The sequence below is a fragment of the Ictalurus furcatus genome, chromosome 2 (assembly GCF_023375685.1).
Source record: "Ictalurus furcatus strain D&B chromosome 2, Billie_1.0, whole genome shotgun sequence".
Lineage (NCBI taxonomy): Eukaryota > Metazoa > Chordata > Actinopteri > Siluriformes > Ictaluridae > Ictalurus > Ictalurus furcatus.
This window is the reverse complement of record NC_071256.1, coordinates 35,333,404-35,348,916: the sequence shown is the minus strand read 5'-3', so window position 1 is coordinate 35,348,916 and position 15,513 is coordinate 35,333,404. Positions and strand designations below refer to the sequence as shown.

The 15,513-nt window shown below is 42.4% G+C and overlaps 1 protein-coding gene across 2 annotated transcripts in view; it reads left to right on the top strand.

Moving 5' to 3' along the window:
• The first annotated feature begins 1,259 nt into the window (after window positions 1-1,259).
• Window positions 1,260-15,513, top strand: part of kcnc3a (potassium voltage-gated channel, Shaw-related subfamily, member 3a) — a 78,055-nt gene continuing 63,801 nt past the window's right edge. For both annotated transcript variants that reach the window (XM_053616734.1, XM_053616727.1), the window contains exon 1: window positions 1,260-1,901. In XM_053616734.1, the coding sequence (XP_053472709.1) occupies window positions 1,260-1,901 (642 nt within the window). The remainder of the gene's footprint in view (window positions 1,902-15,513) is intronic.

Genomic DNA, 15,513 nt, shown 5'->3' with positions numbered 1-15,513 from the left:
TCTTCCACGAGCTTCATATCTGACTGCTCACTCGCTCTCACCCTCATGAGTGTAAAACCTCCCATTTGTAAGAAGTTTGTTTATTTATTTATTTATTTATTTATCGCTTCCTATGAGGGGTGGCACAGTGGTTAGCACGTTTGCCTTGTACTCTCCATGATTTGGGGGGTTTCTCCGGGGTACTTCAGTTTCCTCCCCCAGTCCAAACACATGAGTTGTAGGCTGATTGGCATTTCCAAATTGTCCGTAGTGTGCGATTGTGCCCCGCGATGGGTTGGCACTCCGTCCAGGGTGTCCCCCGCCTTGTGCCCCGAGTTCCCTAAGATAGGCTCCAGGCTAGGATAAGCGGTACAGAAAATGGATGGATGGATGCTTCTTGAGATCCCAGTTCTGATACACACCTTTAATCTCAACCAGATGTAAACCTTTCTGGAAAGTTCTGAAGGGGAAAAAAAAACTCCAAAGAAATAGTACACGTACTATTTGTATCTCTTTACAACACTGTATCTGTTCATTTTGAATAATGTATTTGTATTTGGTTACATTCATAAATCCTACAACACAGTGCTTCCCTATCAGAAAAGTTCCAGGAAGCTAAAAAAAACCCCCTTATTTTAAGCAATGAACTCTTGAGGAACCATTCTTTTCCTAAGAGTGCAGGACCAGGAATGGGAAACACCACTTTACATAACTGCTCACCACAACTGATCAGTTGAGGGTTAAGTGGCGTTAAATGAACTGTTTGCTGCCAACAGTGGCAGCTTTGGCAATGCTGGGATTTTGAACTCAAATCTTTAACCAATGAGAGCAGGAGTTAGTTCTCTGATTCCAAGCTTTCCCTGACTCAGCTCACTTGATTTATCACATGTGATGAAGTGCTTGGATCCTGGGTGCTAGAGCAGGGAAAACCTGAATACCCATAATGTGCTTTGCTGTTTATAGGGAATAAGGTGGAATAAGGAGGGAATAAGGGCACTATTTTGGAGTAGGGCACCGTGTCGGACACTCACAGCCCATCATGATTTGGGTCAGGTTATTACAGAAGGGAAAAGATGAAACTGTTGAATGTAAATGAGTTGGTTCAGGGTCAAAAATGAGCAATGGTGTGTCTCTCCAAAAAAAAAGAAAAAAAAAAAAAAAAAGAAAAAAAAAAGAGTGTGTTAACGCATCTCTCTCTCTCTCTCTCTCTCTCTCTCTCTCTCTCTCAGGCTCCTCCCCCTCCCCGTCTTTCTCTCCCCGCCCCCTCCACCTCCTCCTCTATGCTCAGCTCGGTGTGCGTCTCCTCTTTCAGAGGGCGCAAGGGTGGCAGCAAGTCGTGCGCCAAAGCATGCGCGAGCGCCGACATGACTTGCCCGTCGGACAGCGAGCGCATCGTGATCAACTGCGGCGGCGTGCGGCACGAGACCTACCGCAGCACGCTCCGCACGCTACCCGGCACGCGCCTCTCCTGGCTCACTGAGCCCGACGCATGCAGTAACTTCGACTACGACCCCAAGTCGGACGAGTTCTTCTTCGACCGGCACCCGAGCACGTTCGCCTTCATCCTCAACTACTACCGTACCGGCAAGCTGCACTGTCCCGGCGATGTGTGCGGCCCGCTCTTCGAGGAGGAGCTCGCCTTCTGGGGCATCGACGAGACGGACGTGGAGGCGTGCTGCTGGATGAACTACCGGCAGCACCGCGACGCCGAGGAGGCGCTCGACAGCTTCGAGACGCCCGAGCCGGACGCGCCGGAGGATGAAGCTGCGGCGCTTGCCGGTGGCGGCGGAGGGGGCGGAGCCGACGGAGACCTCAAGCGGCTCTGCCTGCACGAGGACGGCGGCAAGAAGAGCTGGTGGAGCGTGTGGCAGCCGCGCGTCTGGGCGCTCTTCGAGGACCCGTACTCATCCAAATACGCGCGGGTGAGTGACGGATCACCGCAAACATGCGGTGCACAGTTCACTCTTACAGCCTGTATTTACCACCCACAGTGGTGCACCCTTACACTCTCACACTCTTTAACACACTGAATGAATTCTGCACTGGTGCATGAACTACTGCAGTGCTGAAATGAACAAATCTCACAGTCTGCAACGCACTAAAATGCTAAATTAGGTCCTACAAGGTCATACATTAGAACATCTGGATTCGTCTTTCAGTGCTCTATTAAACCCGTGATGTTAATAACATTGCTTAAATCTTGATAAAGGTTTTCTTCTAACATATGCATGCGTATGTACAGTATACTCATACTCTTATCTATCCTCTGCAGTGCTGCATTACCTCTCAGTGTTGAATTAACAGACCTACAGCCGTAAAATTCACTCTTAAACTACAAACCGACATCGAATGGATCACCCATGTGACGTTAATAACGAATTTCTCTTATGGCACATACAGTCATGTACTCTGATTTAACCTCTACAGTGCTGAATTATCTCTTACTGTGTTGAATTAACGCTTAGATTCACAAATAAAGACCTACAATGCATCTGTTTGGCGTCATCCAGTCTTCCAGTTTCTCAGAAAAAGGGTGTCAAGGTGTACCGTTCCTCGTCGGATCTGTACGCCGTATGTATCGTTTACCTGACTTGAACCCTGCATATAGCATGCCTTTAAAACTTTGTTCTACAAGGTAATATGGTCCAAATACGCTACACTGTACTGATATTTCCAGGTGAGAAATACATATTAAAGTTACAAAAGATCAGCGACAAGGAAAGGCACTTTTTCTCTCGGAGTGTGTAAAGTGTTTGGTGCAGTGTAACTTAAACTCTACATTACAAAGCCAGGTAGAAATCCGACCAACGGAAACACAACCCGGGATGATTATGTTCTAATAACCGCAGAGCCACAGTGGCGATCCTGAACTGACCTGACAGAACAGGAAGGCTAAAAAAAATATATCTGATTTCGTTCTGCAAGTAGGTTTTAGTGGGATAGGAAAGGAGCTCGGTAGAAATGTGACTTAATTTCAGTAAAGCCTCGCTGTTAGATTTCAGAATCCTAACGTGCTTGAGCTAAAAATGCAAACTGTAATTAATTCTCAACATGTATAGATATTTAGAATGCATTATATTGGCGCATCGTAAGCCGGTTAACTCGCAGGCTGCGTCTCACCAGCACTTTCCCACGCTTGATTAAATATTTTTCTGCAGTGAGCTTTTTCTTTTTGTCACTTTTGCCACTCGGACCATTCAATCTCGTGTTGTCTTACTCTCCGTCTCTCCCTTTCTTTCACCCCAGCCATCCATTTCTTGGTCAGATTTAGAATATAGTGTGGTTGTGTAGAGCAATAAATCCTATACATTTAGGATGATGTCTCTCTTTCTCTCTCTCTCTCACACACACACATACACACACACAGACACATGCTCATTTATGTTTACAGGGGTCCAACAGCTTAAGGAGATCTGTCATTCACTCACTTTTTGCTGATTTTGTTTGTCAATTTCCGATTTTCCCTACAAACACATCAAATTCATGTACATTTCATTCAAAACTTTTTTTGCTAATGCAAAAATGTTTACATATTGCATGATTGCCCCCCCCCAAAAAAAAAGTCAATCAAACTCCCAAAAAACGGCCCGGAAGCACCCGCAATTTACCCTTACACACACACACACATTAAAAAAAATCCAGATTTTACGAATATGCAAATTAGGAACGCCCCCTAAACCTGCACAGTCCTTCCTTTCACCTTGTAAACTGGTGTTTCATGGCCTGGATTTGCATATTGAATCTGATTGGCTGTTATTTTAGATGACACAATAATACACTCCTGTCTCCTGTTCAATGCGAGCTAGGCTGTATGATTGTCATCCCGATTTTGCTCACGCGTCGTAAAACAGTTCCTTGGCCATGACTTGAGATCGGAGCTCGACAATGAAGTTCTTCCAGTTTCCGAAATATCGGAATAAAATCTCAGTGTGCGAGCTCTGCTACGCCACTCGCCTAAAAGCCACCGATAGGAGGACGACGTAGGATTACACAAAACTCACAGGACAGCTATAATATAATATAATAGTCACAAATGCGAAATATAAAACGAAACATGCTTAAGGACAGAAAGAAATATTGTTATTACCTAAAGCTCAGTTTGTGTTTACGCGAAGCCCTTTTTCAACACGGTCATTTTCCGGATCGTGCTGACTGATAATGTAAGCTTTGTTATAGAATTCGGGCCAAGGATTCACTGGGATGTCGTACACTGTGACAAGTAATGATCTTGAACACTGTTTCTTCGATCCTGAGTTACTGCTGTTACTGCCTGTATGGGGTTTCACATGTTCTCCTCAAGTCCATGTGGTTTTTCCTCTGGGTTCACTGGTTTCCTCCCACCTCCCAAAAACCGTTCCCATCCAGGTTGTACTCTCGCTTCACGGCCAGTGTTCTCTCGATCCACTGCTGTCCTGACTAGAAGAAAGTGGTTACTACAGATGAATTAATGACTGCAGTAAACTAAAAAGAACAGTATGTAGTTACTCCTCACTTGAGTATCAAGCCAAGTTTTAAAGGATTTAACGGACATGTTTTATGAAATTTTGTCAAATGAGAACCAGAGATAGCGAGTGTTATAAGTTCTCGCGTTAGGAAAAAAAGTGTTCGAGACCATCGAAATATGAGGAAGAGTTGTGGTGAGGTCTTCATCACGGTGTTCGACGTCATCACCGTATCACCACTCTTTAGAAAAAAACGCTCAGTTCTGGAACCTTTAAGGGTTCTTGGTTTGACGCTCTATAGAAATAGAACAGAGGCTCTGTTTAGAACCCTAGAAATGTCTGCCTATCAGAATGAACCATTTCAGGAGTCTAAGAAGACGACTTCACATATGAAGAACCCTTGAAGAACCCCTTTTCTTGAAGCATTATCGATATAGAGTGAGGTTAAAGAGTGCTAGAATGTGGTGAAATCCCTTTGGGATTTTTCAACGAGAGAAAACTTTGTTGAGAATATGTTCAAGTATGGATATGTGCCATGTATTTTCCCAGGAGAGCAAGAAAGAGAAGATCTGTCTGGGTGTACACTTGGGAAATGGACTGCTGAAGAAGCAGTGGTATCTTGAAAGTGCTAGAGTTAACCACTGTATGATGTTTAACCCCATTAATAAACAGAACCTACTGTAAGTGCTCATCAGTCTGACTGCTTGTTCATCCTGTAGGCTTTCATTTGGTTCTTGGTGATTGTTGATAACCAAGAACCAAATGAAAACTTTATAAAGCTTTAAAATATCGTCTTCTGGATCCTCCTGTCTCACCGTGTACACAATGCGGATCTGAGTAAGCACAGGTATGCCGCATGGCCTTGGCGTCTTTTTGGCTCGGAGTGGGACGAAACGTTCCAGTAGAGCATGAAGGGAAAGGGTTCTCTGGGTTTTGGCTTTCGGTGGCCTGCAGCAGCAGCAGTTTGAGCTCGAGTGTCTCTGTCATGCTTACTCAGCACGAGCCGTGACTCCTGCAGCCACCATCAGCTTATTTAGACGCTCCGCTCTGCTCCAGAGCGTTTATGAACCATGTTAGGAACGCATCACCCTGATTGCCGATGCTGGAGCAGACCCTTATTTGAGTTGTTTATAGCACTTTCAGAATGAGGTGATCATGAATCCTCTACAGCTGTCCTCGGTCATTTAATTCAAAGACGCAGGAGTCCGTAATCCTTTAAGATCTTTATTGACACCGATCTCATGTTCAGTGCGGTTGGATTTTGTTTGATTTCATACCGATGCGTCATTAGAAAAGGTATGAATACTAAGCTCCGCCCCCAGCCTTAACCTCGATTAGTTTTTATACAGATTCCTGAATACGTCTGTAAAATCTTTAGTGTTGATTTATGGCCTTTTTTGAACTAAACGCTAAACGTTAACTGAACATGGGTGTGAAACCACGCAATGTAGTTTGTAAACAGTAATCCTCGGTTTCTAAGCAACATAACGGACAAACATGTGGACGGAACAGTGGCATAAGCGTAACAGTTTAAAAACCTGGCGCATTAATACAGTATTCAGTTCTTGAGATGTGACCACAGGTGTGTGGAGGTATATTTTTGAGTATATTTTGCAGTGGCTTTGAACGCAGTTCAGCCAATCAGAAAGGATTCCCAAAGCTTTCCATTTTATGAGTTCCTATATCACATATTTTGCTTTAATTAGGATGCCAGAAGCACATTTTGGTATTCAGTCCTCAAGCAATATCTGTAAAAGTCTTGAGGAATTTGTAGTCAGGAGCTGTTGCAGCAGTTCTCATTGTCCTGAGGAAGGTGATGTTGACGTGTGCGGTGCTTTATTAGTGCGCTGAAGTACGAGTACAGAGTGTCACACACTGCACTACTAATCATCACTTACAACCTTAGTGCCCTCTCTCTATCTCTCTCTCTCTCTCTCTCTCTCTCTATCTCTCTCTCTCCCTCTGTTCCTGACTCTTCCTGTTTGTTTCCTCTCTATCAATCTATCTGTTTGTCTGTCTGTCTATACACCTCACTACTAATCATCACTTGCAACCTCTGTGCCCTCTTTCTCTCTCTTTCTACCTTTCTCTTGCCCTCTCTCTCTCTCTCTCTTCCCCACACTCTCTCTCTCTCACTCTGTTCCTGACTCTTTTCCTATTTGCTTCTGTCTCTGTGTCTATCTATCCGTCTGTCTGTCTATACTCTGCACTACTAATCATCACTTGCAACCTCTATGCCCTCTTTCTCTCTCTTTCTACCTTTCTCTTGCCCTCTCTCTCTCCCCCCTTACACACACACACACACTCTCTCTCCCTTTCTCTCTCCTCCTGTGCTATAGCGTAACACTGCGGCGGCTCATACTAGCTGACTGCGCGCTGATTTCTGCTGCAGCACAGAAGCACAGTATAGAGAGGGGGGTTGAAAAGAGACTATGGACTGTGTATGTGTGTGTGTGTGTGAGAGAGAGAGAACGAGAGTGAGTGTGTTAATGCACACACACTGACTTTTAATGGAAGATATTAAGTGTTTCTTATCATATTTATTTTATACTTGGTGCCTGTGTGTGTGTGTGTGTGTGTGTGTGTGTGCACGCGTTCTCTGACAGATTTAAGCGTAATGCTGTAGTAACCACCACACACGTTCTTAATTTCGCATTACTCTCCCCACGGTTGAACACACACACACACACACACACACACACACACACACACAAACACACACACACTGCGGCTGTGCTAGCTCTCACTCCCCCCACCCACGACCTCACGGACACACGCGGAACGGAACGGACGCAGTGCATTTCATTAAGAGCTGCTCGCTCATGAGCCATAAGTCAAGCGGACGCTTCTCTGGTGGGAGAGCGTGGGGTGACGGGGGGTGGGGGTGGGTTTTGTCAGATTGCATTACTAAAATCAGCACAGAAGCACTTCTCCGTCCGTACGCTGTTCTGGTTCATCTCTGTTATTCCTGCGTTCAGCTCTTCTGTGTGTTTTGCTGTGAAAGCAGGGTGTTTAATTATCCTGATGCTGCAGCACTCCGTGTCTGACCCACATGCTAAATTGCCAATCGCTTTATTAGAGCATAGATCATATAGCACGCTGTACGAACCGGGAACCTGCTGATTGGTTACTGACCTGGACAGAAAAACAAGCCGGTTTTCATGATATGTTAAAAAAATAAAAATAAAAATCACGCATCACATTCGATTGAATATTAATTATTTATTATCACTGCATAAAATTGCCGAATATACTGTACAACATTAGTGATACAGCAGTGGTGTTGATTTCTCGAATCTGATAGGTCAGAAGGTGACAGAGGTTCCGGCTACAGATCGCAGTTTTATATCAATGCGCTCATTCCATAGTAACAGTTCATTCATAGGGGCGTGCATTATATTATAATGGACTTAATAATTTGTTATTTAACAAATATATTCATCCATCCATCTTCTATACTGCTTATCCTTCAGGGTCGTGGGGAACCTGGAGCCTATCCCAGGGAGCATGGGGCATAAGATGGGGTACACCCTGGACGGGGTGCCAATCCATCACAGGGCACAATCACACATATTCATACACTTTGGACATGCCAATAAGCCAACCATGCATGTCTTTGGACTGGGGGAGGAAACCGGAGTACCTGGAGGAAACCCTGCAGCACGGGGAGAACATGCAGACTCCGCACACACAGGGCAGCGATGGGAATTGAACCCCTAACCCTGGAGGTGTGAGGCGACCGTGCTAACCACTAAGCCACCGTGCATGCCCTTAACACACACATATATATATATATATATATATATATATATATAGTGCTGGTGATGTATATTCAGCATTTATGGAAGGAGACTCCAGTGTCAGTGCTTTAAAACAGCTGTAACGCTGTAGTTGTGGATTTTCCAAAACAGGAAAGTCTTCAGGACGTTTACTTCGAGAGAGAGAAAGAGAGAGAGAGGCTGGTGAGGGAACGACTGTTTATTGCTGTTATAACATAAGTGAGAACAATTTCTGGAACGCTTCACAACATTAAATGTAATAAAGTAAATCCAATAAAAATTGGTGGCAAAATGCCTAATAGAGGAATAAAACTTAAGGACATGCTGGAACATAATCAGCTTCAGTGTGGTAACAGTAACTCCGCTCCATCACACCCCTCTGTCACTTATTATTTTACTATAACAGCATGCTTCCAAGTGTTTTACTCATTACATAACAAAGAAATATGATTTTGTAATAGTGCTCAATTTGCATACTCCATTCCCATGCAAAGACTGGTATTGTCCTAATGTCCTAACAATATATTGTGTAGCTGTAATCTTTGAGATGGTACGGTAAATCCTGTTGATTTTTTTTATTTTTTTTTTGGAGTTACTGCTAAGTTTAGGAAAAAACCCAGGTAAAAAAACTGATTTCCCAAAGCAAACAAGGCTTCACTTACAAAGCAAAATAAAGCAGACTTTCATCTCTCTCTTCGCATTTCTCATCATGTTCCTCATGATCAACCGCAGGTTTTAAAAGAAGTGATCAGCAGCAAATGAGCCACCATTAAAACAATGCAGCGTAATGTTTTATTACCCACTTTTCTCGTCCCGTTCTGCTGTGCGAGCGCTTTTGCCAACGATTAGATTGTTCGCAGCGCAATTGAAGTACCAAAGCATGTATTTATTTTCCCTCAGTGCAGAAATCGGGTAAGACGAATGGGAAGTTGCTGATCATGCTGTCAGGGTCGTTGAGCGATCAACCGCCAGCCGTTCACGCACAAAAGCCCTCCCCCTTTTCGCCATGCCTGAACAAACATTCGATGGACTACAGAATCGCACTCGCAGCGTTTCTTAGCAACAGCCCGGAGTCAAAATAAACCCTCTATACATTATTCTTAGAAAGCCGCTTTGTTCCCACTGCCAAATTTCTCTTGTGGGGTAAAAAGCCATTAATTAACGTCAGTTCTCTGCAGTTCACCTTGAGCTGGCTTTGCAAGCTAAATCGTGGTTTCACCGAGTCTGGAAGTCCTCTCAGATTTTATGCAACATATAAAATTGTAAATTGGTGTAAATTGTTTTTCTTGCATGTTCAGAAGCATAAAAAAAAAGAGTGGTTGCTTAAGATGCAAGAAGCAGAGTTTCATTGCTGTTGCTATTCACTCGTAATCAGTCAATACATGGACTTCTAGGATTAATGTGAGTAAAACACTGCAGCTTAATGTTTTACTAGCCGTCTCTCTGCCAATATGTGTGTGTGTGTGTGTGTGTGTGTGTGTGTAGTATACTCCTGCACTGCACTCCCAGCCTGAGCGAGCCGTCAGTGATGCTGTCCAGTGCTGAAATCAGTGACGTTTTAAAAGAAGCGATTGATCAGTCATTAAAAGAATACAGTGTCATGTTTTATCAGTATTCTTACTTGTCCTCCTTTCTGATTGTTGTTCTTTTTGATTATTGCGTATTTGAAGTAGTATTGTATTTTATATTTTCCCTCCAGCACAAAAATCTATATTATGACAGTAAAAGACTTGTCTTGTAAATTTCTTCAATTGTTATTTTAATTGTGGACACTTCATTGTTGGAGGGTAAAATGATCAAACGTGTAAATAGAGAAGCAAACAAAATGGTTACATCCAGAGGCATGGGACACTGGGGAAACTGGGGTTGATGGGTATGCTGGGGCACCAGGGAACCTGGGGACAGTGGGGATGCTGGGGTCATTGGGGATACTGGGGTCATTGAGGACACTTGAGGTCATACAGTTTTATATAATATCTATATACATATTGGTCATTTTGGAGGGTAAAACTATCAAATATGCAAATAATGAAGCAAACAAAAATGATAAAAATAACTCCTAGGAAAAACTTTAGGATGGTTGGGAATGCTGCAGAGACTCAGGATACTGGGGAAGCTGGGGGCACTGTAGATGGTATGGATGCTGGGGATATTGCTGACATTGGGAACACAGAGCATTGGAGTGCAAACAGGAGTACTGGGGATGCTAGGGATACTGGGGACACTGCAGATGATGGGACTACTGGGGATGCTGGGAAGAATGGGGATGTTAGGGGCATTTGTGATGTTGGGGCATTAGGCACACTGGGGATGCTGAGGTCAGTGGGGATTCCGGGGACATTGGACATACTTGGGAAGACTGGAGATTCTGGGGCATTGGGGGCATTGGGGATTCTGGGCATCATGAGGACACTGGGCTTGTGTCCACACCATGTTTGTCTGAATTGCAATCTTCATATAATACAGTTGCAATCAAAATTATTCAAGCCCCATTGCAAATCAAGTTTATTGTCAAATTTTACAGGCTTTCAGCTGTTTCCAATGAACAAATCAAACAAAAGCAATTGAAATCATTCAACACAATGAATGCTTCAAGTGGTTTCCCCAAATTCAACTGAAAATGCAACTTATAATGATTTCTCCAGTCTCAAATATGTAAAACAGGTGTTGTCTCAAGCACACCTGATACACTAATCCAGGGCTTCATTAGTTGCACCAGGTATGCTTGAGCTGGAACACATGAAATTCCTGAATTGGCTAGGGGTAGAAAGTGCATGAAATACCTGGACGGGGCAGAAAAATTAAGCTGTCAACAGCTGCAAGCAGATTTCTGAGAAGGCAGGTTGTGAAAAACCCTCGAGTGACTGCAAAAGACCTGTAGCAAGACTTGGTGGCAACAGGCAATGAGGTTTCAGTGAGCACAGTAACTAAAACGCAGACGATTTCCATGCCAGAACTCCAAGATGTACACCAATATTGACCCCAAAGCACAAGAAAAGTCGCTCAAAATCATATAAATAAGCCACAGAAGTTTTGGGATTCTGTTCTGTGGGGCGATGAAACAAAACTGGAACTTTTCAGCAGGATGGATCAGCGGTATGTCTGGAGAAGCAAGAATGAACAAAGAACACTCTGTCCACAGTCGAGCATGGTGGTGGCTCGGTGGTGCTCTGGGGCTGCTTTGTATCCTCTGGCACTGGAAACCTTCAGCGTGTGGAAGGCAAGATGGATTCATTGAAGTATCAGATAATTCTAGGAGAAGACGTCGTGCCGTCTGTGTGGAAGCTGAAGCTTGGATGTCATTGGACTTTTCAACAGGACAAAACAGGCGGCTGTGGCTCAGGTGGTTGAGCGGGGTGTCCACTAATTGTAGGGTTGGTGGTTCGATTCCTGGCCCACAGGACTCCACATGCCAAAGTGTCCTTGGGCAAGACAGTGAACCCCAAGTTGCTCCCGATGACAAGTTAGCACCTTGCATGGGAGCTCTGCTACCATTGGTGTGTTGCAGAAGAAGTCCTGGAAGATTCTACAGGGCCATCACAGTCACCTGACTTGAACCCCATAGAAAATCTCTGGTGGGATTGGAAGAAGGCGGTTGCAGCAGGCAGACCTAAAAATATTACTGAACTGGAGGCCATTGCTCATGAGGGCTAAGATTCCTCAGGAATGCTGCCAGAAGCTGGTGTTTGGATATGCTTCTTGTTTGCAGCAGGTCATAACAGCAAAAATGTGCTCTACTAAGTACTAAAGATGCTCGCCATGAAGGGGTTGAATAATTTTGAAACTGGAGAGGTTGAATTTTCAGTTGAATTTGGGGAAACCACTTGAAGCATTCATTGTGTTGAACTATTTCAATTGCTTTTGTTTGATTTGTTCATTGCAAACAACTATACCAATAAAAACAAATCTTTCAGTGTTCAGCTAGAACACCTGAATGATGCTGAAAGAAGCAGAGCTTTCTAAATTGACGGATATAGAGGCACCTCCTGTGGTGATCCATATTATTCCTTCAGAATAATAGATCAGATTTTCTTTCCCTCAGCAGATATTTTATTTAAGAGGCTAAATATTACAAAACGGTTCCTGACTTCACCTTTAATATTTCCTCTTGACATTTTCACACCAAGTGACAATCTTAGATTACAGAAAATGAAAATATTTCGCTCATAAACGAGTCTTTCTTGTCTGACCGTGACTTTTTGCTGACCCTGCATTATAAACGGCTCGGTTCCCTTTGCACTGCTCTCCTCCAGGTGTTTGGAATCGTTAAGTGACACTGAGTGGTGAACACTGGCCCTGAAAATAAGTGCTGTGCGTCACAGCTTGGGGCTTTTTTCACTTAAAAACAGTGCTGTGACTCGAACCCTAGGAGTGAGACGCATCGCCCTTCACTTTCTCAACGACGTTTGGTTTATTTATTACCAACCCAGAGGATGTGTTAAACACAGCAGGTTTACATCGTGTCGTTAATTTATTTTATACATGGGAAAGGACAGGATATATAACTTCAAGATAATGGGGAAAAAAAGAGAGGCTGGTGAGAGAGCTGTTTATAGCTGCTATAATGTAAGTGAGAAACGGAACGAACATTTTGTGGATGTTTTAACATTCTAATTCTAAGTCTAGAATATAAGCAATTCTAAAACAACATTATAGGTTCTAACATTCAAATTCTAGGATATTAGCAGTTCCAAAATAACATTATAGATTCTAACATTCTAATTCTAGAATATGAGCAATTCTAAAACATTATAGGTTCTACCATTCTAATTCTAGAATATGAGCAATACTAGAGAAACATTCTAGGTTCTAACATTCTCACTCTATAATATATGCAATTCTAAAACATTATAGATTCTAACATTCTAATTCTAAAATATTATCAATAGTAGAGAAACATTCTCAGTTCTAACATTCTAATTCTAGAATATGAGTAATTCTAAAACAGTATTATAGGTTCTAACATTCTAATTCTAGACTATTAGCGAATCTAAAACAACATTATCGGTTCTCACATTCTAATTCTAGAATATTAGCAGTTCCAAAATAACATTATAGGTTCTAACATTCAAATTCAAAAATATGAGCAATACTAGAGAAACATTCTCGGTTCTAACATTCTAATTCTAAAATATTAGCAATTCTAAAACAACATTATCGGTTCTAACATTCTAATTCTAGAATATTAGCAGTTCCAAAATAACATTCTAGGTTCTAACATTCTAATTTTAGAATATGAGTAATTCAAAAACAACATTCTAGGTTGTAACATTCTAATTCTAAAATATGAGCAATACTAGAGAAACATTCTAGGTTCTAACATTCTCACTCTATAATATAAGCAATTCTAAAACATTATAGATTCTAACATTCTAATTCTAAAATATTAGCAATACTAGAGAAACATTCTCGGTTCTAACATTCTAATTCTAGAATATGAGTAATTCTAAAACAACATTATCGATTCTAACATTCTAATTCTAAAATATTAGCATAGAGAAACATTCTCGGTTCTAACATTCTAATTCTAGAATATGAGTAATTCAAAAACAACATTATAGGTTCTAACATTCTAATTCTAGACTATTAGCAGTTCCAAAATAACATTATAGGTTCTAACATTCTAATTTTAGAATATGAATAATTCAAAAACAACATTCTAGGTTCTACCATTCTAATTCTAGAATATGAGCAATACTAGAGAAACATTCTAGGTTCTAACATTCTCATTCTAAAATATTAGCAATTCCCAAATAACATTATAGATTCTAACATTCTAATTCTAGAATATGAGCAATACTAAAGAAATATTATAGGTTCTAACATTCTAATTTTAGAATATGAGTAACTCAAAAACAACATTCTAGGTTGTAACATTCTAATTCTAGAATATGAGCAATACTGACGAAACATTCCAGGTTGTAACATTCTAATTTTAGAATATGAGCAATTCTAAAATAACCTTCTAGGTTCTACTATTCTAAATCTCAAATATTAGCAGTTCTAGAATAACATTTTAGCCTCTAATCTCCTAATTCTAGAATAATTTTAGGCTCGGACATTCTAATTCTACAACTAACTCCCTTTCTGGAATGTTTGTGTCTGTGTCTCTTCGGGCTTAATTACGACGCTGTCCGCATTTTCAGTACACAAGCATCTGTGGGTTTGCAATAGACGTATTGATGCGAGAGCAGGCACTCCTCCACTGCATCTCCTCTCTCTCCCCTAACTTCATCTACTAGCGTCTAAATATAGTGGGGACGATTAGCAGGGGGATATGGGGCGAGAACACCGAATTCTCCTACTGCTCTGCGACATATGCAGGTCTCTGTACACTCCCCCCTCCTCCTCCTCTTTTTTAGGGAGCATGGCTTGTTAAGATGGTGGATGCAGCAGATTTTTATGCGCACTGTTCCTCGTGTCACCTCTCTGAGAACTGGGCATGCGTGAAGGTGCGAGGCGTCTGTGCACTGCGCAGAACATTATTGGACTTCATTCATCATTGTAGGTGTTAACGTAGGTGTAGCTTTGCGCCGTGTTGAATTAACACCTACAGTGATGAATGAAGCCCTACAGTGTTCCACAGAGGACACGATAAGAATTTATTCATGCCCTTTTATGCTTTATTGCGGTGGCCCATCAGGGCTCTGTCAGACCTCTCTTTTAGTTTTTTTCCACAGACCGTCACCGGAACCCCTCGAATTCCCATGACGAGTTATTGACCCGGCAGTCAAAAAATTTCATTCTGCCACTGGCAGGCTGGCCGATCCCACCGTTGATAGGCTATTACTGTAAAATTGGCTGCGCTACATTTCTTTTGAGGGAGAGCTTGTGCTGCCAACAGCCTGTAAACTGAACCTGGACAATTAAATGCAGGCCAAAACCACACAACATCTATCCTCCTTCCTTCTTCTCCCTCTCTCTCTCTCTCTCTCTCTCTCTCTCTCTCTCTCTGTCTCAGATCCTCACTCCTCCAGTTAGCTAAAACTAGAAAAGAGCAGTCTAATTTCCCAGTGGTCTCTGCGGACCATAACGGCAATCCGAGCCCGAATCCCAGGTGGGTCCCTGCTCCCTATACACGTGCACTACATAGGGTGTACAATAATGACTTCCACACTCTATTTAGTGGACTGTAGATCCAATTAGGAGACATTTATAGCTGGTCACTCCTTATAGAGTCGTTTAGATGTAGAATTTTATTCCACGTGTCAAAGTTGCCTGCAGATTTTACAGTAAATAAGTGGAAAGTTCAAAAGCTGGTGAGAGAACGAACTGTTATAGCGGGAAAGATAGGAACTTGTTTTGTGGATGCT